The 27,092-nt window shown below is 40.5% G+C and overlaps 1 protein-coding gene across 1 annotated transcript; it reads right to left on the minus strand.

Annotated features, from left to right (window-relative positions):
* Window positions 1-398: 398 nt before the first annotated feature.
* On the minus strand, window positions 399-25,918 carry BPNT2 (3'(2'), 5'-bisphosphate nucleotidase 2). The gene is made up of 5 exons (XM_032796880.2): window positions 25,423-25,918; window positions 10,882-11,041; window positions 9,699-9,794; window positions 6,999-7,160; window positions 399-5,527 (listed from the first exon to the last, which is right to left on the minus strand). The coding sequence occupies exons 1-5, from the start codon at window positions 25,801-25,803 to the stop codon at window positions 5,250-5,252; spliced, it is 1,077 nt and encodes a 358-aa protein (XP_032652771.1). The 5' UTR covers window positions 25,804-25,918; the 3' UTR covers window positions 399-5,249.
* Between the last annotated feature and the right edge of the window lie 1,174 nt (window positions 25,919-27,092).

Below are 27,092 nucleotides of genomic sequence, written 5' to 3' on the forward strand. Positions count from 1 at the left end.
GATATTTGTGTGAACTACCAAATACAAAAATAAAACTTCAGACTTGAAACATTATAAAAAGGGCAATTGTTTGAGATCAAGTGGAAGAGAAACATAGACTCTCTGAAAATAAGAGCAAGACAGAAAGGGGCCTCTTAGAAATCTCTTAAGTAATAAGAATACATCAGCCCAAGGAACAAAGTTCACATACAAAAGCTACTGGTGGTAGGGCTTTCGAATCCAGGCTCTGGTGCCAGCTTGCCAGAACTCATTGCTAGTGAAAATTCCTCTGGAGACCAAAAGGGATGGAAACCAATTATGGAGGATGGGGTATCTATGCCTGAAAGTCTGTCCTTCCCAGGAAGATAAGTAGTATCTGAAAATAACTTAGCAGAAAAGCAAATAAACCACAACTCAAATCAATTGAAGTGTCCATTTAAAATGTGAAAAGTGAAAAGCCAACAATGCAGTCCAACAGAGGATTTATCTATAGAATTCTTATTCATTTGATACACAATCAGCAGATGCAGATACAGTTTGCTGGGACATTAGGGAAGATTTCCAGGGTGCGAATCCTTGAGCTGCTACAGCTTTTCCTATACACAGTTCACTGAATATTGCTGGAGGAAGAAAAGAAGCAGGTACTATGAATAAGAACATTCAATACTGAGCACAAATTTATCTGGAACCAGACCCTGATACCACAAAGAAATAAGCTGAAAGCTTAATACTTCAAATAACTTAGAAAATTGAGAAAAATTAGCCTGTGATCTTCTGACTCCAGATACCTCCAGTCATGTCAAAATTGAAGCCATGATAGGTAACTGTAACAAAACCCTTCCCAAACCACCCTGCGGCCAGTTGCACAGTAGTATAGCCATCACAGTGCACTGCTCTCTGTGTCAATGCAAGAGCTGCTAGTGTGGATGCACTCTGCCGACATAAGGAGCATAGTGTGGACATGCAACAGCGGTGTTAATTAAAGGGCATAACTTTTGCTGACAAAACTTTATAGCATAGACAAGGGCTTAGACATAGTCCTCCCCCCACCCCCATTATTTATGGTAGATGTCATAGACAGGGTCATGGGCATCTGTGAATTTTTGTTTATTGCCTGTGGCCTGTCTGTGGCTTTTACTAAAAATAATAGTGGGAAAAAATCTTAACCTTAGATATCAGTATTAGACAATCCCACCTCAGCAATTTAAGAAGTCAGGAGTTGGAGATGGACCAATCTTTACAATTAAGATGATAAATAAGAAGAGAAAACATAAGGTTTACTTACATCATAAGAATATCAAGCATAATTGGGTCAAGAGATCTAAACTGCCCGAGTAATGTATCATTCTTAGAAGTCTTTATATGACCTTAACCCCTTCAAGCTAAATTCAGATCTTCCACTGTCATTTTTCCCTCCGCCCCAAAACAAAAATGCAGTTTTAAGCACCCAAGAAAAATGTTACATTGGCACAGTTAAAGTCTTAGCTTTCTCTTTAGAGAAAAGCTGAGGAAAACAAAGAGGGAGAATCTCATTAATAAGTTTAAAGCCACAGCAAGATAGTGTCACTGCAGTTGCCAGACTCAGTTGACATTACAGAGTACAGTTGGCAGCAAAGCACTCAAATTAACTTCTAAAATGACTGGGAGGAGGGATGGAATAGACTACCTGTTTCTATACTGTTAAACTGTGTGTTGTAGCATCATTTTGCTAACAGTGGAAATTTTGCTCTTGTACAATTAGTTTAGATACAGTAGAACATTATGATATATGATGACCTAACTGATGTTTTTTAAACTAAGGAAATGGTATATGGTATCAGAATTAGAATAAGTAACCAAAAGACAAATCTAACTAACCGTTTCCCCTACTCTACCATTCGTCAGCTTCTCTAAATGGTTTCCCCAACTTGCTTTCAAAATTAACAAAAACAAAAAACCCACACCTCCCCTGAGCCAATGATAACCATCAAATACTTATTAAAATCTATGAAATAGCAATGGGTTTAAGAACAAACTCTCTGTACATCAGCTTTTATATCATAAAAAATAGGTAAAACCAAAAGCCATTTTGTAAGCACAATATTCAACCCTTTTATTTCCATGTTTATTTATTCAGAAATATTTGGCATTCAAGGAATGCAATTTATAACTTTTGGTACAGTGCTATGTAGCATCTACACCACCTTTTACTGTGAACTATGGTTCTGAGAAAAACAAAGTGGATTACAAATCAAGGTACCCTAAAGCCTTAGAACACTGGATGAAATATCAAGTTAAAATAAAAACTAGTGCCAAAATAAAACACTATCCTGGGCTTCCCTTTTAGTAGCTATGATAGAAATGTTACATTAAAAATTTATATCAAAGAGGTACTATTGTAGGCCCCGACTGCACTATAAATGTTATGTTTCATCAGCATGCCTAAATATTGTACTGCCAAGGTACAACAGGGTTTGCTTTATGTGTGACAGACCAAAGTGGTGTTGTAACCAAAGTAAGGACCTGTGCTCCAGCCCTTGTAGAGGATAATGTTACAGTATGATCCCTTACCACGCTGAACACATGAGTGAGATCAAACTGTGTTATATCCAAGCTGGGCTAACACCATGTTTAGGAACACAGCACAATCATGGTAAAATGGATAGTGTAGACAGGGCCTTAGTTTTATCACAAATAACCCAGATGTGCACTGTTTAAGTACTTTTAAATATTAGTTGGTCTGTGCAAAAAAAGTTATTCTTTTCTAATATGAAAACATCAGAAAACTTGATGTTAACCAAGGGCCCAATTCTGCCAACTTCGAGGGGATGCCTCTTTGCGCTAGATTGTGAGACTCTAGGCACAGCCCTGCATGCCTCTGAATCACAATTCCTCCACGGCCTTCTCCTTAGGCCTCAGAGATAGTAATTTACAGCTGGCCTATACCCACAAAAATGGCTTGATCCTGCAAGGTGTTGAATACTCTGGACCTGATGCAGCAAAACACCTAAGGATGCAGTAATTGTGAGCAAATAGTCGTGCTGACTCAAAGCTAGCCGCTGTGGCCAGCAAGTAGGGGAAGTGGAGCCATACCTTTGCCCATTCCCTGGTCACCTGCTCTGGGGAGTGATTAAGCAGGTGAATATCCTCATTTACTCCCTGATCTAAGTACATGTAGAGATGTAAGGGGAGTTATTATCCCTTCTTACCTTCCTTGGGCATGCAGTCTGTCCACAATCTAGCTCTGTGCAAGGAGGGTTGGCAGAATCAGCCCCAAAGTAAGAAGTAGTCACATACTTACTAGGAAAAGTTTACATGGTCTCTCAATCCGCACCTTCGAAATAAGTCTTTGCCTCAGTATTATTTAAAACCTTATGCCCTATCTCTATGATGCATTCAGCTTTTACTAATATGCTAACTATGGCTATTTCTAGGATTAAATTTAACCCATGTTCTTTAATTAGTAGTAAAGAGCTATCTTTTTAATCAAGCCTCAAGTAGTTTTAAAGTAGCCAGAAGGAAAAAAACAAAACAAAACCAAAACATTGTACTCCTGCAAAATAATCTTACTAAAGCCTTGCTAAATTGTTGACTTTAGTTCTTCAGTGAATTGTCCAGAATAAATCTGCCCACTGAAAAGGAGCATATTTGTTTTATTTTGTAATATAAGGAAGTCATTGATGTATTTAACCTCTTGATTTAAGAAGAACTATAAAATTATTTTGTAGGCAGTGTTACTCTCCTTTTACCATATAGATGATTATTGGAGTGAAGATTAAAAATTTTTACCAGGGGAATATAAATTTTGCATAAATGGTCTACACTTGTACTGAATAACTTAGAACTGAGAAAAAAAATTGTGTTTAAACGAAACCTTTAGCTTCCTTGAGATGATACAGCCACAGGTACTAAAAAGAAAAAAAAAAAAAAAGTACATTTTAGCTTGCTTCATTAAATATTATTCTTCCATCTCTCTAAGAAGACTCCCAGTTAGGCAGTTACATTTTCAGAAGAGAAAGGCCCAAAGATTTTAGTGGTGCAGCTATTTGTTATCTGACCTCAAAGGGCTAGTGTTTTGCCTCATATGAGCTGGGCTAAAACTCGGAAGTGGAATTAATTAAAAAGCGTCCTATTTCAAACTGAGGTACAGCAATGCCACAAGTCCCCCAAAATTTCCTAAGCCCATTCTGGGTTACAGGAAAATGTTGTAATTTAATGCAGAGCTAAATTCCATGGTGAATTTAAAAGGTGAACATGTGGTCACAGACTGTTCAGAATTAGAGTGCTTACAGCGAAGAAGGAAAGAGTATATCTTTTGAAGGGAATTGATACAAGACAACCTTTAAGAAACCAGCAAGTTAATTTTGGAATTCTAAATAACTGCTAGTTTAAATCCATATTGTAAGCTAAACCACCTACTTACTGTTGTATGGGTTTGTCCAGTAATTTAGTGAACAAAATGACATTAAAGGAAAGGAGGCTGCTTCTACAGGGACAAACACTGAATTATCTCACATTAGAGAAAAATCTAGCATGCACCTTTAACATTGCAAATGGAAATCAAGGACAAGTTTGTTAAAAACCCATAAAAGGAATCACATTTTCTTTTAAAAAGATATACAGAAATAATTACACTAATTAATAAACCACCAATATTCATGATTTTCTCATGTGAATTAAACTGGTTTAAGTTTTCAGAAAATATATCATCAAACTAGTACAGAACATGTCTGATCATTCAGAAATACTGTTCTGTCAGAGGAACTGTTGAAAGCAGACACAAATGTGTATGCAACTTGTGCTTTCTATCCAAGGGAATATGGAAGAAATGGTCACAGGTTTCCAGCTAGATGGATTACAGCGTTGTCAAGTGACTACATAAATCAATCCTTTCTTCTACCTGATTCAAGTTGGAGCAGTTACAATACTGTAACAATGTGATGTGTTCCAAGAATCCATATGAAAAGTACCACTTATAATAATCTAAGTACCCATCTGGATTTTCTTTTAGTTTGCCTATATTCACAAAATATATTCTGTATATGCACCTTGAGTATAACTGTACGGAAAAGTCTCAAAAGATAAAAGATGGCATGAGACAGTTCAGTCGCCTTCCTGATTCTGAATTTGTAACCACCACCAATGAAGAAGCCCAGTGCTACACGAAGTCCCCCAAAAAACACTGAGTGGCCTTGGCTCTCAGTGCCTAGACCCTAGCAGGCTCTTCGTACGCCTATTTCCTTAGGCGGAACATGTCGAGGCTGCAGAAACATTTGTGTACTCCTCAGCAGTTATGTTTGTTTATGTGATGCCTTCTTCAGATCTGGGAGTTTGTTAACCAAGGCGTGATGATCCACACTGATACTGGCTAGGAGTCCCCCCTCATTGCCATCTGAACCAGTATAACTGATTTCTTCACCAGTCAGGGTAGTCATGTGACCACCCAATGCTTTCAGCACGGCATTCCCGGCACATATATCCCATTTCTTGATGTATGTCACATGAATGTACACATCGGCTTTTTCTTGTTTCTTGTCAGGCACATCAAGGAGAGCTAAAACTTTATAACCTAAAGATTAGAAAGGTAACACCAGTTAATGAAAATATCAACTTTCCGAATTCATCACAAAATAATAGCATTTATGAGCAATTATAAAAATGATTTTGTTAACTGTGTCATGTTAGTTGAGAATATAATGGTGAATACAGCAGAAACCTTCACCTTCTGTTACACTTCCTGCGAGCTGCTGAAATCGAGATTTTTCCACTATGTAACACTTGAAACAAATAAACCCATTTTACACATGATCATTTCCTTTTCCCCATCACCTGCTGGTTCATCAGATACCTAGACACATCAAGAGATGCATCAAAAGAATCAGATTGTGTATGCATTTAATAAATGATAGCATTTCACTCTTGGGCTTGTTTCCTTTACCACAACTGTATCACTTATCTCCACTTTCCTCTCAAATGTACCATTTTGTTAATTCTAGCTGGCATGCATATCAAACATATTTCCAATTCATAAAAATCTTTGCATGTAATCAGATTTCTTCATTTTTATTGATTGACCTCATTCTTTTACAAAGCTCCCTACTTGCTCATTTCACAGTACAGTTCATCCTCTTCATTCAAGCTAAACCTTTCCCCCTTTTTATACGCTGCCAAATGGCACAGAATGGAATATCTGCTATATCACTTATAATTTCATCTTTCCTGCTAACCAGAACCAACTTCTTTAGACTCATTCTCTTACCCATGACAGCTCATCAACATGAGATGAGATATTAAGAACTCCATCCTTTCTAAAAACAAACAAAAAACAGATATAGCTGTCCATACAAAGTTGGAAGATGCCCTTTTGAGAAATTCAGAAATTACTTGCAAAATGCAGGTACTTGAAGTGGGTAATGACTTCACACTTCTGCTTCCCCTTCATCTAGGCACATTCTGCCTATGCCATGAACCAATTTTGCCCAGACATTTAATATAAAAAACCCTCCAACCAATTTGTTTGCTTGTAGTTAGATCAATCCTGGATCTGACTATTAGATTCTTAAATCACTGAACTCCTTTTTCTTAAAATTTTCAGCTTGTACATCTGAAGCTATATTATCTGTTATTGTTTTCTCACGCCAGTAAAATAGTGCAACTCCTCCTGTTTCTGTTCATGATTATCAACCTTTTCTTAACATAGCAGCCAGTTTCACTCTGATCTTTTCTAATGTTCGGTATAGAGCAAAAGTCACCCCAAAATGCTCCTCTCTCAATGTACCCAGTACTCTCTTTTCGTTTGTTTCATGTTGTGCCTAATATTTGGGTACTTACTCCTTTTACTGCCAACTAACCAGTGCTGTCAGTCACTCAGTCCCATCCCACAATCCGAAAGAAGTTTAAATTTGGGTTCTAGGTGCATGAAGTACAGTACTTCTGCTGCAAATTACTTGTTTCTGGTCACTTCTCCAGTTAATAACTATTTCCTTACTAAGTAATCCACAAGCAATAAAATGTCTGGAACGCTTAAAAAGGTAACAAACCTGCTCCACCTGCTGGGATGATCACAGTTTTATTTCCAAATGTTTGCCGTGCTACCTGCTCTACTTTTCCTGCATGAGAGCGGGACACAATAATTCTTGGAGTTCTCTCACTGTAGGAGGAACGTGCTTTTACATTTGACCCACCATCCACCATTGCCCATGCTACAAAAGAAACATACATTCCATTAGTGGGTTTTAGTGCATTTTAGAACACTTTATGTCTAGTTAGGTTCAGTTGTAATCTTTCATAATAAATAAAATATTGTAAAACTGGAAAAAATGTGATTGTAAAATTCACAGGGAGATTCAGGGGCAGATGCAATGCAGATGATATTACCTGAAATTCCTTTAGCTCATTCTTTTAAATTGACTACATTTCAAATGGATTGTGAAATTTTACCTTTTATTTCCTTCCCATCAGTGAACAAAATACTGTCATTTTTCAAATCAAGAGAAGAATATGAACATGTTTATTTTCAGAAAACATTGATTAATTCAGGAGACTGAATTCAGGATGCATAGCCTGCCGCTTCTTGATCACTGGTTCAAAACCACACTTTGATAGGCTGTGTCCAAAAGCCATTACAATTTGACATTTATTTGGTGATTTCAGCACTGTAGAGAGGCTGAGACTATGTGGGCAGAGACTGAACTAACCTGTAATCTTTAAATATGGTTCCCCCTTATTCATTTATATCTATGTGGTAGAGCAGGATCATGACAAAACAAAGGGTTATGGCATTTCCAGTTTGGAAAGTTACTCTCCACAACCCCTAATCTTGAGTAATAGAACTAACTATATATTTACATTTAAAAAAAAAATAAAATCTTATTTGGATGCCATTCCTGAAGATTTCTCATGGGTTATCCTTGCAGATTCCATTTTTTAAAAAGAAAGAATGTGGCAAATTCCCAGTTACAATTATAGAATTTTTGTTGGAAAGAAAATCACCTCTTCAATAATAGGTGTGGCAGGTGCTTCAGAAAAAGCCAAGATACATATAAATGTGAAAATAAAGTGCTAATGATAAACAACTGGAATTAAAGTCAGCATTTAAAGAATGTAATAGTTAGGTGGGGAAAAGTCACAACACTAAATATTCTAATAGGTAGAAAACCTAGTCCATTTGAACGAGCTTAGTTGCGGTGTTATTAGTCAGAGCTATTACGTAACTTCTCTGGACTCTAGAGGTCAGTATGGCCTAAGGGAAAAGGGAAACATGTTATCAGACTCTGTTTTAACTACCCAGGAATATAAAACACATTTCCTTCAAATATACTCAACACTTAATTTGTTGTTTGAGCCTTTCACAAGCTATTGGCAATACCCTGTCCTTGGAATGTGTATGTTTAAACTCGCATCCATCCTCATCAGTGCTTCAACAGAGTCAAGAGATTCAGTATGTGAGTGCTGCATGTTTGGAATACAGTAACTCCTCACTTAGCATTTTTCAGGAACATAACTACAATGCAACTTTAAGTGAGCCAGTGTTAAGTGAATTTACTTTCCCCATAAGAATTAATGTAAATGGAGGGTTAGGTTCCAGGGAAATTTTTTTTGCCAGATAAAAGACTACACAGTATAAGTTTTAAACAAACAATTTAATACTGTACACAGCAGTGATGATTGTGAAGCTTGTTTGAAGTGGTGGAGTCAGAGGGTGGGATATTTCCCAGGAAATGCCTTACTGCTAAATGATGAACTAGCACTCGGCTGAGCCCTCAAGGGTTAACACACTGTTTTTAATGTAGCCTCACACTCTACAAGGGAACTGGAATGGAGAGTGGGGAGACAGCATGGCAGAGAGAGACAGACCCACCTTGTGTGAGAGAGAGACAAGCATTGCCCCCTTAAGTACACTGACTCCACTCTAAGTACACTGCGTTTTTAAGTAGATCAGCAAGTTGAAAGAGCAGCTGCTGTCAGCAAGCTCCTTCTGTCCTGAGTCCTGTTGTGTCCCCCCTTTGCTCTGAGGAGATAAGGTGCAGGAGCAGGGAGAGGTGACATTAGCACCCCTCTTGGGAGCAGGCGTATGGACTTCAATGAAACTGTGTGAACAAGGGGCTACTCAGTATAAGGGTGATAGAACAGAGGCCTATATATACAGTGTTATTTTCTTTAGAGATTGTTCTTCATGCAGTGGTCCCCAACCTTTTCGTCTGGCAAGTGCCAGATGAAGGACTGTGGCGGCGGTTGAACATCTGCCGAAATGCCGCCGAATTTCTGCAGCGTTTCAGCGGCGATGCCTCTCGATGACGTCGCTTGTCAGCGGCAAGTGGCGTCATCGAGAGGCATTGCCGCCGAAATGCTGCAGAAATTCGGCGGCATTTCGGTGGATGCTCGACCGCTGGCCAGGATGCGGGTGCAATTAGATGCCCGTGGGCACAGCGTTGGCGACCCCTGTCTTAATGTTTCAGTGAAAGAGCTTCATCAACAACTGTATTTTTGGTTTATGTTTCTTCCATGTACCATTCTTCCGCCCCACAAAGATCACTTTTTCCTGTGTTTTGTGGGTGCCCCAATCTTAAGGATTTTGGACATTACCATAATATAAGTAAGTAATAACGACACATTTTTGTTTTCCTGTATTAAGTATTATTGTATCCATTTACAACTACAGATTCTCCCTCAAATGTAAAACTTTAACTATACATCAGTGAAAATGGCAGAAACAAAAAATGAGAGATGCATACTGATACCTGTATATGCTGAGAAGGGCTTGTGTATTACTCCTATTACTGGTTCACCATTCACAGCCACACACACCATAGTAGTGACATATTGTCGAAGATCCTCTAAGGGACAGGTTGAGGAGGAAGGGCCAGGAAATCAGACAAATTAATTAGCTCAACATCATATAGGTTAAGAGCATCGAAAAAAAAACAAAAACCCAAACCTCTGACTTTATAGACTTACATATATTGACACAATAGCCTGAACAGCATTAGTAAATTAATAGATTGTACTGAGATCTTATTCTTCAAGCTTTATAACAGCCTGCGTTTTAAATTCAATCCTTTAAAAAGATATGGCCTTCTTCTATCTTGATTTAAGTTATTCCACAGTTACCAAAATATTAAAGAGTATAAAGAGTAACCCACCTCCCCCCACCCAGTTTCCCCATACTTTCTATTGTTCAGTAGATGTGCACTCTGCACTTACTGAACCCAATTCTGCCACCTGGTCATTAAGCAAAAGATTCTTATATGAAGGTGGCAGATTTGGGCAGAACAAATTCCTCCCATTCTCCACCTCATTTTACATTCTGTTTACTTTAGAGCTAAATGTTCTTCCCAAGTTTTGAATGTTCATATATGATTACCATCATACCAGTGCAATATTGTCAAGGAAAAGAACCACTGGTTTAGTTTTGCTGTAATTACTTACCCGTGTTTATATTGGTTAGGTTTTTAACTGTGCTATATTGTATTTTAAATAGTTTGTGCAGCATCATGAGTCTTTTGGAGAAGGGCAAGATTTACAATTATGTGATGCATTTTAACTTCATGTCTGTTTCTTAATTCAAGCCAAGAAACAAGTATGAGCAGAGAATTCAACCGGAATTTAAAGTAATTTGTTCAGAATATAGCATCACTGGCTATTCAAGCATAAAAAATAGGTATTAATCAACTGCACCCATAAGTGACAAATATCATCAGATGTATTTTAGTGTCACCTAGCTCGTGAGTCAACACAGAACTAAGCTTTGAAAACAGCTGTAGCCAAGATATTTACCTGAGATCTCATTTTTAAGAGTAGTTCAGCAAAATCACAACAGCTCTAACAAACAACTCTTGTATAAAATTTCTCTTGAAAATGCATTATATTTTTGTCTACTAAGTAAATATTTAGCTCAATTTAAAAAAAAAGCAGAACAGTTACCTGTGTATTCCTGCGTGGCATCTAATGGATCGATCCAGACTGTCACACTTTCTGCTGGAACCTCTTTAGGCTGTATTTTTTCCTTTATGTCTTCAGGAATACTGCGATCCCAGAATATTATCTCCTTATCAGGTGCATCAACATGTTCTTCAGTATTTATCTATGTTAAAAAATATACAAAACAGACACATTAACCCAAAGTGTTGTACCGGGATGATCTATCAAATATTTGTGCACATAATGGAAATTAACAGCCTTCCCTTTCTCCTTGAGGAATTTCATTTCTAGTTCAATGTGGGTGGGAGAGGGGAGGTGAGAGAGGAAATCCCAAAACATTTAATGAGTTTGGAGACCAAATCATACCTCTGAACCTTCAGATCTGCCCAGGTGCAACACAGAAATTGTGACAAGTGACCAAAATGTTGAACTCCTGTATTTTGCTGCAAGCTATCCATATTTCCAGATCATGGTGTTTAACTATAAACCCTGCTATTAAGGATATTTTCCTCACTGTGTGAATTAAATAAACTACTTTTAAAAAATGTAAACTTCAGCCACTTCAGTAACATTCCTGATTGACTTTGAAGGAAGTCACTCCTCACAAAAAACTGCCTTCTGCTATACAAATCTCTCGCTTCCCTGCAGCTTTCTGAACACATCTAAAGGTGGCGAGTAGCCATTCACGAGTAGCCTATCAATTATTTTCTTATATAAAAAAGGCAACTTAATTGCAACCTACAAATTCAAAACTACCGTATATATTCGATCATAAGCTGGTTCGTTTATAAGCCGACTCCCCTCCCCTAAGATGGATAAGTAAAAATGGAAAATTTTTATAACCCGTTCATAAGGCAATCTTATAATTCAGAGGTCAGCACACTTTGGCTCCCAGGCCATCGGATAAGCCTCTGGTGGGCCAAGATGGTCTGTTTACCTCGAGCGTCTGGCACAGAGGTAAACCTAAGTAAACAAAGTGTCCCAGCACGCCAGCTGCTTACCAGGCTGGGACAGCAACTGGCGAGGAAATTTTTTTTGGTGGGGGAGGAGAGAAGCTGGGAGTCAGGGAAGTAACCCCTGTGACCACACCCCACATGACTCCACCCCTAGCCTGGGACTCCCCCACTCTTCCCATCCCATCCCTTCCCACCTTATCTGGGGAGGGCCAGGGGAGGATGTCTCTGGACCTGGCTGGAGCTGCTCCCCAGTCCAGCCTTTATAAAGCATTACAAGAACCTCACGAGTTCATTTCCCTGCTCTGGGCTATTCCTTAACAACAGTTCATTAAGTCTTTTTTTGCATCACCCACTCTCCTCCCAAATGTGCTTGAATATTAGCCAGTTGTCCAGGAAAGGTGCATTAAATAAGACATTTTTCCTAGTTTGGGAAGCAAAACTACAGCTATACCCTATGAAGTATTTCAATTATACTGAAAATTGAAGATACAAAAATAATTGTAATTAAGTATGTGAACAGTCAAATCCTTTCGGTTGATTTTTAAGGAAACACATTTTTATAGTTTAAAAGATAGCAACTGCAGCTAATGGAAAATGCAATATTTCTAAGGAAGAAATGGTTTCCTTGTTCCAAACACAATCAGCACATCATACAATGCCAAACTTTGAAAAAGAGTAAGAAATTCATTAAAAGTGATAAAATTAAGTTCACAATAAGTAATTCCATAAACAACCTAATTATAGGAACTAAAGTAGGAGAATTTTAAAAAAATCCTAAAAGTTATCTATCTACATATGAAGTGTAAATAACAGATGGAGGTATGTAAGCACTCCCAAATACAAATGCCACTATTATTTCATTAAAACTGCAGATTAACTCATTCAAATACTGTCTGCTTGTAATTTAAAGGTAGCCTTTACCAATTAGGCATATGTGCAGAAATTAGGCTTAATACTTTCACTCCAATTCACCCTTTACAGGAACTGCAGAGGATTTATTAAGATTTTATGGTCAACAGTTTTGAAAGCCCCTGTTGAAACTAACAAAACCAACAAGAATGCCAACTTTGTCCACTAACAGAAAGTCAACCAACATGATCAGTGAACTAACCACCTAAAGCTAGACTGAATGCTCTCAAAACAGTCAGAAGATTCTCTATTATGCTAGAACTGCTTAGCCACAAGAGGTTGCTTTCTCACTTCTTTGTTTTGGGGAGGGAAGTTTAAGCAGACGGTGGGGGGGAGAAGAGAGTTTACCTGGAGATAAAAGCAGACAGAGACAGGAATAAATAAATATATAGCATGGCTCATAAAGCCTCTCAGTTGAGGGAATCCTGGTACTTTATGCATCGACTGAGATTACTGATGTTTTCTTCCAGATTACCAGCCGTAAGGGTCATAAATGCAAGAACCAGTTCAGAGCTCCCTGAAGCACACAATCTCATTGCCAAGGCTCCTTAAAACTCATTCAGAGAGGATGGCACATTTATCCCCTCACTCGACAACCCTGATCTGCTCTCATGACGGTAGCTCATCCACTCCCATATATGATGAAGTAGATAAACTCTTGCAGTGATAAGAAACTGTTTCTAAGCAAAGGCATGACCTCAGTCATGTTTAATCTCAGTTTGTTTCTAATTAATATAAACCTTATTTCCCCCAACCTTTCTTCATGGGTACCTCAGAAGTGTAACAGTCTTTCTTGCTGTCACCTGGACTCTTTCTTGTTCTAAATTTCCTGCAGGTCAGTATCCTATGTAAAATAATTAAGAACTGCTGTTCACTTCTTAGTAGACAAGTGTCCCCATCACAAAAAAAGTCACCACTCTAGCTTGCCACTTCTCGGCATGTTTCAGCAGGTAGGACAGAATTGGATAGGCATAGAGAGTTAATCACCATCTTCTTTCTTAAAGGCAACCTAATCAGATCAGATTTGAAGCACATGGGCGAAACAGCATGCAGAAGCTTGCACTATTCTGTGCTGTTCCTCATTTATAGACGAGGAATTCAGTCTCAAAGGTCTCTGTCTGGACATTTAAAATAAAAATACCAACTGAAATAGTTTTAAATACATTTGAAAAGATAATCACAGAACACTGCACCATGATGTTAAGGGCCTGAACTAATATATTTTCTTCAGTGAGCTTTAAATGGGAGATTCACTTCAGTGCAGGGGGCCTGCATAAAGCCCAGGACAATATCTGTCAGCGGAACTTTGGGTTTACATCTTAGCTCACTGTTCTACTTAGCTACTCGCTGGATATTGCCAAAAAAGGAAACAAACAGTGTCACAAAAGTACTAAAACAACGCAACTGCCCAAATCATGTAACTCATAATTCTATAATGATTTGCATTCCCTTTGACATGAGGCCCAGGACTGCAAAAGTAGGGTGGCTACAGCTAAGGTTTGAGGTATACTGGAGGAAGTCATGACAGCGAATACACTGAAAAAGGCAGCGGCCCTGTGGAAAAATGTATGGTTGCTAATTATATGATCACATACTAACAAAATGCATAAACACAAAGAGGCAGAACGGGCAACTGTTATTCTGACATTTTCTAACTTTTGAGTGTGTGACTTTACAACCTAAATAACCCTCTTTTAATGCAATGTTTATATGTCATCATATGTTTTATGCTTTAAGACAGTAAGCCCTTTGTGACATACCATGCCTTCATGTCTGAACAGCAACCAGTCCCGGGGAGCACCAGTCCTGAGAAGCATCTAAAGGCCCCACAATAACACAAATATTAAAGAATAACCCTCATTAAAAGGTGATCAGGCTTATTGCAGCATATAATAAAAATTAATTGCTACTCCTTGCTCCTATTTAACTTTGCTACTGTAACTGATGTGAATTTAACCAGCTGACATTAAACAGAAGAACTTGAATAAACTGGATTTTTTTCCCCATTCTGCATAGAATGGAGCCTCACTGCATTTTTTTTTCCTAAGAGGAAAAAAACAAAAAGGTACAACATTTTCTATGGATTTCTCTCCCCTGCAGATTTCAAGTGCATTTATTTATAAATCAGAAGTGTCAGAAATCCAAGACTCTTTACATGTTTATTTCAAATCCCCTAACTAGGAAGTATAACTCTTCCTTTTCTATGGATAACGAGGTCTTAACAAGAAAGTACTGCTTCAAGTACTGACTGTTAACATTACGAAGAAGAAAAGCATGTAAAGTAGTGTAGTGCAGGGTAGATAGTACTGCTGGGAATACAGTGGCTCATTAGTTCTTATGTCTACTTTGATGTAACGACAAAACACTATTTCCTACTATCTAATTAGTCATTTCATGTTCAAAAATAGCCAATAATGCTGAAAACGTAATAAAGTTTCTGCTCTTTAAATAAACTGTGTCTGAGGCTACGTCTACACTTAATCCGTTAAAGTGGCATAGCTGCAGATGCACCACTGTAGCGCTTAAGCGTAGACATTCACTACAGCAATGGGAGAGGGTTCTCCCATTGCTGTAGTTAAGCCACCTCCCCAAGAGGTGATAGCTATATTGATGGAAGAATTCTTATATCAACCTAGTACTGTCTACAATGGAGGTTAGGTTGGCATAGATGCATCTCTCATGGGTATGGACTTTTCACACCCCGAGAGATGTAACTTTGCCAGTGTAAGTTTTCAGTGTACACCAAACCTGATTTAAATCCCTATTCCTGCAAAGAAAAGCATTCCTGGACCCATGTAGGGAACCACTGACTTTAAAAGAGCTTCACATAGGGATTGGCTCAAATGCTTCTCTTTGCAGGATTGAAGCCTTAGAGCACTAAAACCAAAATAGCGCATACTTGACTCATGCCTGGTAGTGAATGCCTTATTTAAAAAGAAAAAAAAATTCTTGTGAACAGTATCTTTGAGTTTTGTTTTCGTAAGTGTTAACCAACATCAATTAATCTTAACATTTTAGTTTTTTGATCACAATCCATCCTATTAATAATGCTGAGAATTACTATTTTGGGTTAATGAAGGAAGTGTAAATCCACATAAAATAAAGTCACGTTTTTCATGGTTAACTGAATAAGTGAACCATCACTATCCATATGAAGAACCTACGCACAAGAGTTACTTGTTAGCTACAGAAGAGAAAAATGTGGTGCAGAGAATCATTATCCACATAGTCAAATCTCCTGCTTTCTGGAAACAACTGTTTCCAGTAGAAATATCAAAAATGGCATTTTCACATCTCAAAAATTATTTGCATTAAAGGTATATAATTTTGGTATATCAATATTTCTTGCCTCGCGGCAAAACGTGGTCCTTTGCTAACTGACAAGGAGATATCGCAGCAAGGGATGCCACAAATACACAGGCACTTGCATAATATTACTAATGCAAGAAGTTATTTGTGTGCCTAAGTGTTTCCACAGCTGTAGCGTGTGTCTGTTTCTTTGCCATTGTAGCAGTTTAAGTGTCGACATACCCTCAAGTCACAGTTTCTTTAAAGAACAGAAACCTTCATTAACTTTTCAGTATTACTGTAATTTTCCAGTCAGAACAACTTTCAAAGTCTTCAGAAAAATATTACTCCTAACTTATTTTGAGCATATTAATTTACAAACAAATTGGTTTCACCAGTCAAAAGTTGCTGGCATTAGAAAGTGGGGTTTATAATGAAAATTTAGATTACCTTTAGCTCAGAGGGTAATAGCAACCAATGCTTCCATAACAAAAGATATCTTTGTTTTTAAACAAAAAAAAAAAAAAAACCAGGTTCAGTCTCCTGTGACAACCTAACTCCTACTATTGCTTCTGCCTTTCTCACACCAACACCACAAAAACCAATGCTAAAGAAACATGACATAATATTTCACAAAGAGATCTACCCTGGTGGGTTGAAGATCAATGGAGCTATGACAACTTTCACCAGCTGAGATCTACACTCACATATTTGTGTGTCAACCTTTTGCATAGACTGTACAGAGTGTTCACCTTCTCTTAGTAGTAATTTATATATCATTACTGCTAAACAGGAGTTAACAGTATAAAGAATTATTTTAAATGTTTCATCTTGTACATACAAGCTTCCCTCAATTTAATTTTAAGAGCTGTAAAGTGAAGAGAAGGAAAGCATATCAATTTACTTTTAAAGTGAACATGCTGGGATGACTCAAAGCAGTAATACTGCTAATCAAAATGCCTCAAGTTTTTGCACTCATGAACTGGAGACTAACTTCAGTTCTTTTTTTAAAGTTGTATCAAGCTGAGATCCAGCATCACCATCTATCATGAATTCCCTCATCAAGGGCCTGATCCTGTACTGCTCATTCTGGAGTGAAGGAAGAATTCCAGAATGAGGGTGGAGTTGGGGGGAAAAGAAAGTGGTGGGGGCTGCGTGTATGTGAGAGGGTACGTCTACACTACGGGATTATTCCGATTTTACATAAACTGGTTTTCTAATACAGATTGTATAAAGTCGAGTGCACACGGCCACACTAAGCACATTAATTCGGCTGTGTGCGTCCATGGTCCAAGGTTAGCATCGATTTACGGTAGTGTTGCACTGTGGGTAGCTATCCTGTAGCTATCTCTTCTGACCTCACATATTGATGTTCACGGCTCGAGCTCTCCACACCCGCCCATACCTTAGAATTCTGCACGTTGATCGACTCGTATTCCTATCCCATGGCAAGGGAGACTTGTAACACACCAGGTGGTTCCTTCCTACATGGCCGTTCCGCCACAAAATGGCATTATGGTTCTGCGGCACATAGTTGTTAGAGAGTATATATCGAGGAGTAATAATATGTCTTGTACAGTACAAGCTATATAAATACTTCTCTCCTCCACATGGGAACTGCTCTAACGGAGCAGCACAATACAACTTCTCCGTGAAGCGACGAATTTGGTCCACACTAATTGCCCTGCAGAGGCCATAGCATGGCAACGCGGATACTTAGGTAGTCTATAGTCCATTTGACCCTACTGATGATGGCCTATGAGGAACTGGAACTACTGCGAGGCCATATCTAATGCAAACAACAACGGTATTAACCTCATCCCATAGAAGTCTCTAAACTAATGAGGAGTGGTCGTAACTGTGAGTGAAGAAGGCCAGCATTCAGTTACCTGTAAATGTTAAAACATGGTCCGCACTAGTGGCAGATGAATAAAGAGATCAGCCAAGATGCCACAGTCAGGCATTAGTAATTTTGGTGACACGATCGCACTATCAGCACTGAAAGGATCCATGTCTTACGCAGCGTGCTTTGTGATCATGAGGGATACCCTTTGTTAGCATTAGCTATTCCTCTTCGGCAAGACGGACTCTAGGCTCTTGTGAGCGGACCTTGAGAAAACTAGAGCGAACCAAGGCCGCTGGCGAACTAAGAGGGTCCTAAGGAGACACGGTCATGGGTGGCTCCTTCTGACTGGTCTGGAACCAGCTGAGGTGGGCCGGTGTGGTGCGCGCAAAGAGCAATAAGAATGGGAATGGACTCCTCTGATGTCAATCCCTCCTTATTGCTTAAGATAGACTTAAAAATAAAGGTACGAGCTCCTGCGCGAGAAATAATGGGGCACAATGTACTAAGAAACCAGTGTATCAGAGACACAGCAGCCGACATCCCATTGTCGATCCCGCGAAAATGAACGAGCTGCATAGCTATTCACAGTGAGGGGTGCCACTGCAAACAACCCCACCCGTTGGATTCCTCCTTCTCACCCACCCTTATCTGGCTACTGTGGCAGTGACTCCCCCATTTGTGTGATGAAGTGAATAAAGAATGGCAGGAAAAAAGACTGACCATTTTTAGTAGATAAACCATGAGGAGAGGTAGCCCTGGCCAGGGATCTGTGGCGCTTAATGGGATGATAAGTTCCCCTCGCCCCCCAAACCCCACCCCAGGCCAAAGACATTAAAACAGTGAGGGGGAAGAGGAAGACCTAGCCTCAACGCGCTGCTATAGGGATAGTCCCACGGAGAGTACAAGGAACTTTCGGTAGACATGAGGGGGGGGGGCGCTGATGGAACTCAGCCCCAGTTTGCTATGATAGGAGGGTTACCAGCCTTTCTGTACGCATCTACTGGAATGACCAGGAGTACATTCTATTTTTACCCAGGCGCCCCGCACGGCCGACCTCACCTGAGGCCAGCCAGGAGCACTCACGGGCTGATGACAAGATGGATAGCAGTCATACTGTACCATCTAGCATGCGGAGGGGAGGGGGAGGTGCTGCTATCAAGTTGCCGCAGCCCGTTTGTCTACCATAGCATGCATAACATAGGTGGTGACATTGAAAAAAAAGTCAAAAATGATATTTTTTCGCCTTTTCTTTCACGGGAGGAGGAGGAGGTAAATTGACGAGCTAGACCCTGAAACGCCCCAGACAATGTGTTTGACCCTACAGGCCATTGGCGAGCTCAGCCAAGAATGCAAATGCAATTTTGCAGAGACTGCGGCGGGACTGTGCGGATAGATGAGTCCTCAGTACCCCCCTTCTCACCTCCATGAGCGTCCATTTGATTTCTTTGGCTTTCGCGTTTACGCTTGTCACCAATCAGCACTGCGCGTGGACTCTGTCTACATAGCTTGGAGATTTTTGTCAAATGGCTTGTCATTTCGTCTTCTGTAACGGCTGTGAAGCAAACAGATTTGTCTCCCCATACAGTGATCAGATCCCAGTATGCTCTCAGACGGCACGCTGAGAGCTCTTTTTGGGATTTGGGACCTGGCATCGCCACCCGTGCTGATCAGAGCAATCCGATGCTGGGCGAACAGGAAATGAAATTCAAAAGTTCGCGGGGCTTTCTGTTTACCCTGGGCCACTGCATCCGAGTTCAGATTATGCAGCCACACAACCCTATCCGAAATGGTAATACCAATTTCAGCGCTACTCCTCTCGTCGGGGAGGAGTACAGAAACCGGTTTAAAGAGCCCTTTATATTGATATAAAGGGCCTTGTTGTGTGGACGGGTGCAGTGTTAAATCGGTTTAATGCTGCTAAAATCAGTTTAAACGTGTAGTGTAGACCAGGCCAGAGAGACACAAAACCACCATTTTTTTCACAAAAGAGTGCCCTCAGGGCATGGCAAACAATTTACAGATCTGTCTGAAGACTCTTCCTCAAGACGTTAGACACAATGTACAAATTCAGGAAAAGAAGGAGGTGGGATAAAATGAAGAAACTTGTAAATGAACTGAAGTTTAGCTTCTTGTCTGTTTTGGAGTTTTTGTTTGGATACTTTTTTATATATATAAAAAGATTTTCTTCCTAGCTTAGTAATACTTTAGCTTTTTGGAAGAAGTATCTTAGTATGTTTACTACATCTTTGATGTACTAATTCATAAGATTATGTGATTACTACCCATATTACATGGCCAAGGTATTGTGTGTCACTTGATATTAACATTACCAGAGATATTTCATTACATTTAGTCAATCACCAGTCTGAAGATTTCTCCTACTGGGGTCCCCAGTGCGATGCCCGTGGGAGCCACGGTGCCCACTGGGGTGTTTAAGTGCACCCGCGTACTGGACGGCAGACGAGCATCCGCCCAAATGCCGCCAACAAGCTGCACCATCCAGAGGCGTCGCTGCTGAAATACTGCCAAAAATCAGCAGCATTTCTAGGGCGACGCCTCTGGATCATGCTGCTTGTTGGCGGCATTTTGGTGGCGATGCCTATTGACGTTGCCACTTGTCGGTGGAATTTCGGTGGAAGCTCGTCCGCCACCACGGTCCTCCGTGGCTCGTCATCTGGTGCCTGCCAGATGAAAAGGGTTGGGGACCACTGGTTCAGAGTTTGTGCAGTTTGAGGCAGGTGGAAAAGACATGACTGAAGTCCCCCATTAGTTACCCATAAAAAAAAACAAACCTTTTAAGTTGCCTAAGGTAACTAAATGTTAGTATAGCATTCCCGGAACTACGTATATGAAGTTTTAGGTAATACTGTGATGTGTTAGCTAATTACTAAGGCAAAAGTGGAGAGGTTTGAAGAACAACAAATAAATACTAATTCTGAAGAAGTAGAGAAGCTTCAGAGTTATGGTGTGGGGCTCAGCAGCAGCTGGATGGCAGGGCAGCCCCGACTCCTGGCCTGTTATACCCACCACCCATGTAGCTGTGCATTTTATTTTTCCTTTGTAAGTGTAATACTTTGTACTTGTCTTTACTGACTAATTCTCCAACTTACTAAGGTCCTCACTCCAAAGATGTGAGGGAGATTCCCACACCCAAACCAAACTTTCTAGGTGACAAATATAAGGAACTGTTCCAGACTGAGGTATCAAAGGAGATTTTGGAACAAGCTGGTCAATTAAACACTAATAAGTCCCTAAGACCAGATGGTATTCAACCAAAAATTCTGAAGGAACTCATGTATGAAACTGAAGAACCACTAACTGTGGTATGTAGCCTATTGCTTAAATCAGCCTCTGTACCCAGATGTCTGGAGGGTAGCTAACGTGACACCAATTTTGAAAAAAGGCTCCAGAGGCAATTACAGGCAGGTAAGCCTAACTTCAGTACCAGGCAAATTGGTTGAAAGTGTGCTAAATAACAGAATTATCAGACACATAGATGAACACAATACACTGGGAGTCAACATGGCTTTTGTAAAGGGAAATCATGCCTCACCAATCTATTACAATTTTTTGTTAACCGGCACGTGGACAAGGGTGATTCAGTTGAAACAGTGGTCTTGGACTTTCAGAAAACCTTTGGCAAGGTCCCACCCCAAGGGCTCTTAAGCTAAGTACGCTGCAATGGGATAAGAGGGAAGTTCCTTGAAAGGAACTAATTAAAAGATAGGAAACAAAGGTAGGAATAAATAGTCAATTTTCATAGTGGAGAGAATTAAATAGTGGGGTCCTCCAAGGATCTGTATTGGGACCAGTTCTGGTAAACATATTCAGAAATGATCTGGAAAAGTGTAAACAGTGAGGTGGCGAAGTCTGTAGACAATACAAAATTATTTAATATAGTTATGTCCAAAGCTGACTGCAAAAAGTTACAAAGGGATCTCTCTAAACTGGGTGACAAAGTAATGCACATTGGAAAATATAATCCCAACTAATACATACAAAATGATGGGGTCTAAAATAGCTGTTACCACTCAAGAAAGATCTTGGAGTCACTATGGATAGATCTCTAAAAACTTCTATTCATGTTGCAGCAGCAGTCAAAAAAGCTAACAGAATGTTATGAACTACTGGGAAAAGCATAGGTAATAAAACAGAAAATATCATAATGCTACTATGTAAATATATGGCATGCCCTCACCTTGAATACTGCATGCAGTTCAGGTTGCCCCACCTCAAAAAAGATATCTTGTAATTGGAAAATGTACAGTACAGGGAAGGGCAAAATGATTAAAAAGACTCGGACTGTTCAACTTATAGAAAAGAGACGACTAATGGGGGTTGATACTATAAATGTCTAAAAAATCATGAATGGTGTGGAGAAAAACTGTTATTTACCCCTTCGCATAACACATAAACCAGGGATCATCCAATGAAATTAATAGTCATCAGGTTTAAAACAAACAAAAGGAAGTACTTCTTCACACAACAGTCAACCTCTCAAAATCATGAAGGCCAAAGTGTAACTGCACTCTAAAGAGAATTAGATAAATTCATTGGTGATGATTAATAGTCATTGAGGACCTAAAATGGTCAGGGATGCAACTACGTGCTCTGGGTGTCCCTAAACCTCTGACTGCCAGAAGCTGGAACTGAAGGACAGGTGATGGATCACTCAATAATTGCCCTGTTCCATTCATTCATTCATTCATTCATTCTAAAGCATATGGCACTGTCCACTGTCAGAAGACTGGATACTGGTCTAGATGGACCATTGCTGTAGCTATTCTAACGTTCTTAAGGTTGTTTAGATTTCTCATCTAATCCTCCAAAGTGTTTGCAATCACTCTCAGCTTGATGTCGTAAGCAAATTTTATAAACATGCTCTCTCTCTACTCCATTATCCAAGTCATTAAATGAAAATATTGATTAGTATTGGACCCAGGATAGACCTCTAAAGGACACCACTAAATACACCCTTCCAGTTTGACAGGCACCATGGACAACTAATCTGAGAGTCTAACAAATTTATTTGGGCATAAGCTTTTGTGGGCTAGAACCCACTTCATCAGATACATGAAGTGAAAAATATAGGTGCAGGTATAAATACATGAAAGGATGGGGGTTGCTTTCCCACGTGTGAGGTCAGTCAAACAAGAAAAATCAATTAAAAGCAGGATACCAAGAGAGGAAAAATAACTTTTGAAGTGGTAAGAGAGTGGCCCATTACAGACAACTGATAAGAAGCTGTGAGTAACAGTAGGGAGAAATTAGTATTGGGGAAATTAAGTTTAGGTTTTGTAATGACCCAACCACTCCAGTCTTTATTCTGCAGCTTCATGTTGGCATCTGTTTTTGAAGTTTTTTTTGTTAAAGAATTTCCACTTTTAGGTCTGTTACTGAGTGACCAGAGAGATAAAAAAGTGTTCTCCTACTGGTTTTTGAATGTTATGATTCCTGATGTCAGGTTCGTGTCCATTTATTCTTTTGCGCAGAGACTGTCCGGTTTGGCCAATCTACATGACAGAGGGGCATTGCCTGGCACATTATGGCATATATCACATTGGTAGAAGTGGGTTCCAGCCCACAAAAGTTTATGCCCAAATAAATTTGTTAGTCTCTAAGGTGCCACAAGGACTCTCTGTTGTTTTTGCTGATATAGACTAACACAGTTACTACTGTAATCTGAGAGTACAGCTTTTTAGCCACTTGTGCACCACTGTATAGTACAGGGGGTAGGCAATCTATGGCACGCGTGCCAAAGGCAGCATGCGAGCTGATTTTCAGTGGCACACACTCTGCCCGGGTCCTGGCCATCAGTCTTGGGGGGCGGGGGGGGCTCTGCATTTTAATTTAATTTTAAATAAAGTTTCTTAAATGTTTTAAAACCATTATTTACTTTACATACAACAATAGTTTAGTTATATATTATAGACTTATAGAAAGAGACCTTCTAAAAACATTAAAATATATTACTGGCACGCAAAACCTTAAATTATGAGTGAATAAATGAAGACTCAGCCACAGCACCATTTCGAAAGGTTGCTGACCCCTGATATAGTAATTTCATATTTCCTAGTTTGCTTATGAGAATGTCATGTTGAACAGTGTGAAAAGCCTCAATAAAATTAAAATCTGTCTGGTCTACAGCTGCCCCCCAATCGTCCACAGGCTATAACCCTGTTTAAGAATTAGATTGGTTTGGGATGATTTGTTCCTGACATATCCATGTTGTCTTTTTCTTATCATCCTATGACAACACATTTAAGGTAGTATGTGGTACTACCTTACACTAGTGATCATGTCAAAATATGCAAGCAAACTTTTTTATTTCCCAACTCCACCGCAATCCCTGCAATTCAGATGTGTAATATGCCTCTCTTCATTCAACCTACTGAGTGACAAAAGCCTTTATAGCACTTTGGGGCAGAATGTATTAAAACTGGAAGTTTCATATTAACGTGCCTACTGTTTGCAGTACAACTATATTTATATAAAACATGGGTTCTCCATCTGGGTAACACAATAAGGTGTCCTGCTCTTCTTATACTGTATTACTAAGATCTTTTCTGCACTAGAAAGTTGTGCTGCTTTAACTGCACTGAAGTAGTTCAAGCAACATAAACTTGTAGCATGGGCACAGTTATACCACTATAAAGATACCTCATACTAGTATAGCTAATCCCACATAGGAAACAGAATAAACTATACTTGTACAAGACATCTTTGTAAGTGTAACGGCATCCACGCTATGGCTTGTACCTAGTGCAGGGGTTCTCAAACTGGGGTTCAGGACCCCTCAGGGGGTCACGAGGTTATTACATGAGAGGTTGCAAGTTGTCAACCTCCACCCCAAACCTCACTTTGCCTCCAGCATTTATAATGGAGTTAAATATATGTAAAAAAGTGTTTTTTATTGGGGGAGGGGCGGTGTCACACTCAGAGACTTCCTATGTGAAAGGAGTCACCAGTAAAAAAGTTTGAGAACCACTGACCAGGCCTGCTTGGTATGGCACTCTATCCCCCTCTTGTGACTAGAGACTGATGAGCCTGTCACACTGGCCAAGAGAGAGATGTCTTTTAGCTCATGCAGTAGAGGCTCATGCATTAAGCTCTAGAGGTCCCAGGTTTTATACAGATGACAACTGGGGTCAGCATTACACTAGGACAACCATTACAAGAAAACATAAAATAACACCCCTAACTGAAAGAGTTATACCAGTACAAAACTTGGGTGCAGCCCAGACCTTAGCATGAGAAGATCCTGGCAAGGAAAAGGTTGAGAATCACTGATAAAGTATTTCAGGGCCGTCCCAGTTTAAACAGACAAAGTTGCCATTACAGGACACCGAGCTGCCGGTTCAAATGATTTGTGATTAGGGACGGGTGTGCTGGATAGGGAGGCGGGGCCAGGGAAGAGATTCCCATAAAGGAGGTGAAAGGGGCTGCTGTGCAGTTATGCAGAGGGGGAACTCGAGAGACAAGTGGCTCCCTCTGTTAAGGGAAGGGGGCCCAGAGCAGGGCCTAGGGGGCGGGCGCGGGACCCACCTGCACGCTGGGGAAGCTGTTCTTGAGCAGGTAGAACATCTTGCGGTTGGACAGCACGTCCCCGCTGGTCATCTTCTCCTCGGCCCCCTCGCGGGTCTTGCCCTTCGCCTTCTCGTTGAGGATGTTGCTTTCCCGGACGCGCTTCACCTCCTCGCCCCCCCTGACGGCGGCCAGCACGGACACGGCCAGCAGCTCCCGCAGGTCCACGGTGCCCTCGGGCAACGTGTCTGGGGGAACGTCGTGCCCGCCCCCGGCCCCCAGCACGAAGAGGGCGAGGCGGCCGGCCAGGAGGCCGGAGTAGAGTTGGTAGAGGACGCCGAGGCCCAGCAGACAGAACACGGCCAGCCCCAGCGGGGAGAGGCGGATCCCCATGGGGGCCATGGCCTGGAGCGGGCTCTCGAGGGCCCGCCCAGCCCGGCAGCGGCCCGCAGGCACCGCCCGGCGGCGTCTCTCGCTGTTCAGCTGGTTCCACGTTCCCCGGCGAGCAGAGGTGAAAGGCAGCGGAGCGTGTGTATCCGGGTTAGGCTGGGGCGGGGCGCCGGGGCAGGCTGCCGGGGCTCCCACTGAGCATGCCCGAAGTAGGCTTCAGCACAGCTGCGGGCTGGCCTCTGAGCGTCGGGGGAATTGGGTGAATCTGGGGCTAGCTACGAGATCAGAGAGGGGAGCCCCTAAAATAGGGGCGAGCGGCTTAAGGCCACAGTGAAGTCCAGCGTGCAGAGAGTTCAGTGCTTCAAATGCTGAGTCAGGCCCACGAAGAGAATCATGCGGGGTTGAGTTTCTAAAAGTATAAATATTGGGTTCCTTTTATTTGCCTTTGAGCCTTTAGAGTCCAACCACGCCATGTTTTCGGGTTTCTTTTATAATTCCTATTAAATGGAGACAAAGAGCCTTGTGGCACCTTTGTAGACTAACAGATGTATTGGAGCATAAGCTCTTGAAGTGGGTATTCACTCTCAAGAGCTTATGCTCCAATACGTTTGTTAGTCTATAAGGTGCCACAGGACTCTTTCTTGCTTTTTACAGATCCAGACTAACACTGCTACGATACCTATTAAATGGAAGCAGAGCTCTGCTACTTACATAGCAGAGGTTTTAATAAGAGCATCAGATATCAGTAACAATTGCTGAGAGTTGGCAACAATGCCTGTAAACAACTGTCCCTTGGTGATTCACTCTTTGCCCACCTGCTCGTCTGCCCTGGTGAAACATTTCAGACCTGTGTTGAAAAGAATTTTTGGCCAGTGGCACCAGTTTCAAGCTAATCGTCACATCCTAACAACAGTTTCCTGCTGAATGCTGGGTGAAGAAGTGAAAGTGGAGCAGAGTGGTCAGCACAGCATGTAGAAGTCACTGGATGACCATGGTCACTTTTTCACTGTGTATGTGCATGTGAGTAGTGGATGTAAATACACGTGGCTATAGCCTTCAATAAGTGATAGTTTGCTAACACTAGCCAAAACTTTTAGGCCCCAGTCCTTAAAAATGATCCATGTGAACCCATTGGACTGATCAGGCTGTAAATGTTTGGCTAATTTAAATAGACTGTTCCTTATTGATGACTTTTTATATGTATATATGGAGAAGCCTTAATTTTTAGCATTTTTCATACATATCTTTGCTTTAATTTTTTTTAAAAAGCTGTATGTCATCACAAATTCACGAATTGGTTT

The sequence above is a fragment of the Chelonoidis abingdonii genome, chromosome 2, assembly GCF_003597395.2.
Source record: "Chelonoidis abingdonii isolate Lonesome George chromosome 2, CheloAbing_2.0, whole genome shotgun sequence".
Classification (NCBI taxonomy): domain Eukaryota; kingdom Metazoa; phylum Chordata; order Testudines; family Testudinidae; genus Chelonoidis; species Chelonoidis abingdonii.

Bases quoted from the DNA above. Each gene is read 5' to 3' on its own strand.
- BPNT2 (XM_032796880.2), bottom strand. From the start codon at position 25,803: ATGGCCCCCATGGGGATCCGCCTCTCCCCGCTGGGGCTGGCCGTGTTC. The intron at 11,042-25,422 runs GTGGGTCCCGCG...TTTTTAACATAG, and splicing joins ACAGCTTCCCCAGCGTGCAG to ATAAATACTGAAGAACATGT. The intron at 7,161-9,698 runs GTATCAGTATGC...TTTCTTTTGTAG, and splicing joins GCCCTTCTCAGCATATACAG to CATGGGCAATGGTGGATGGT.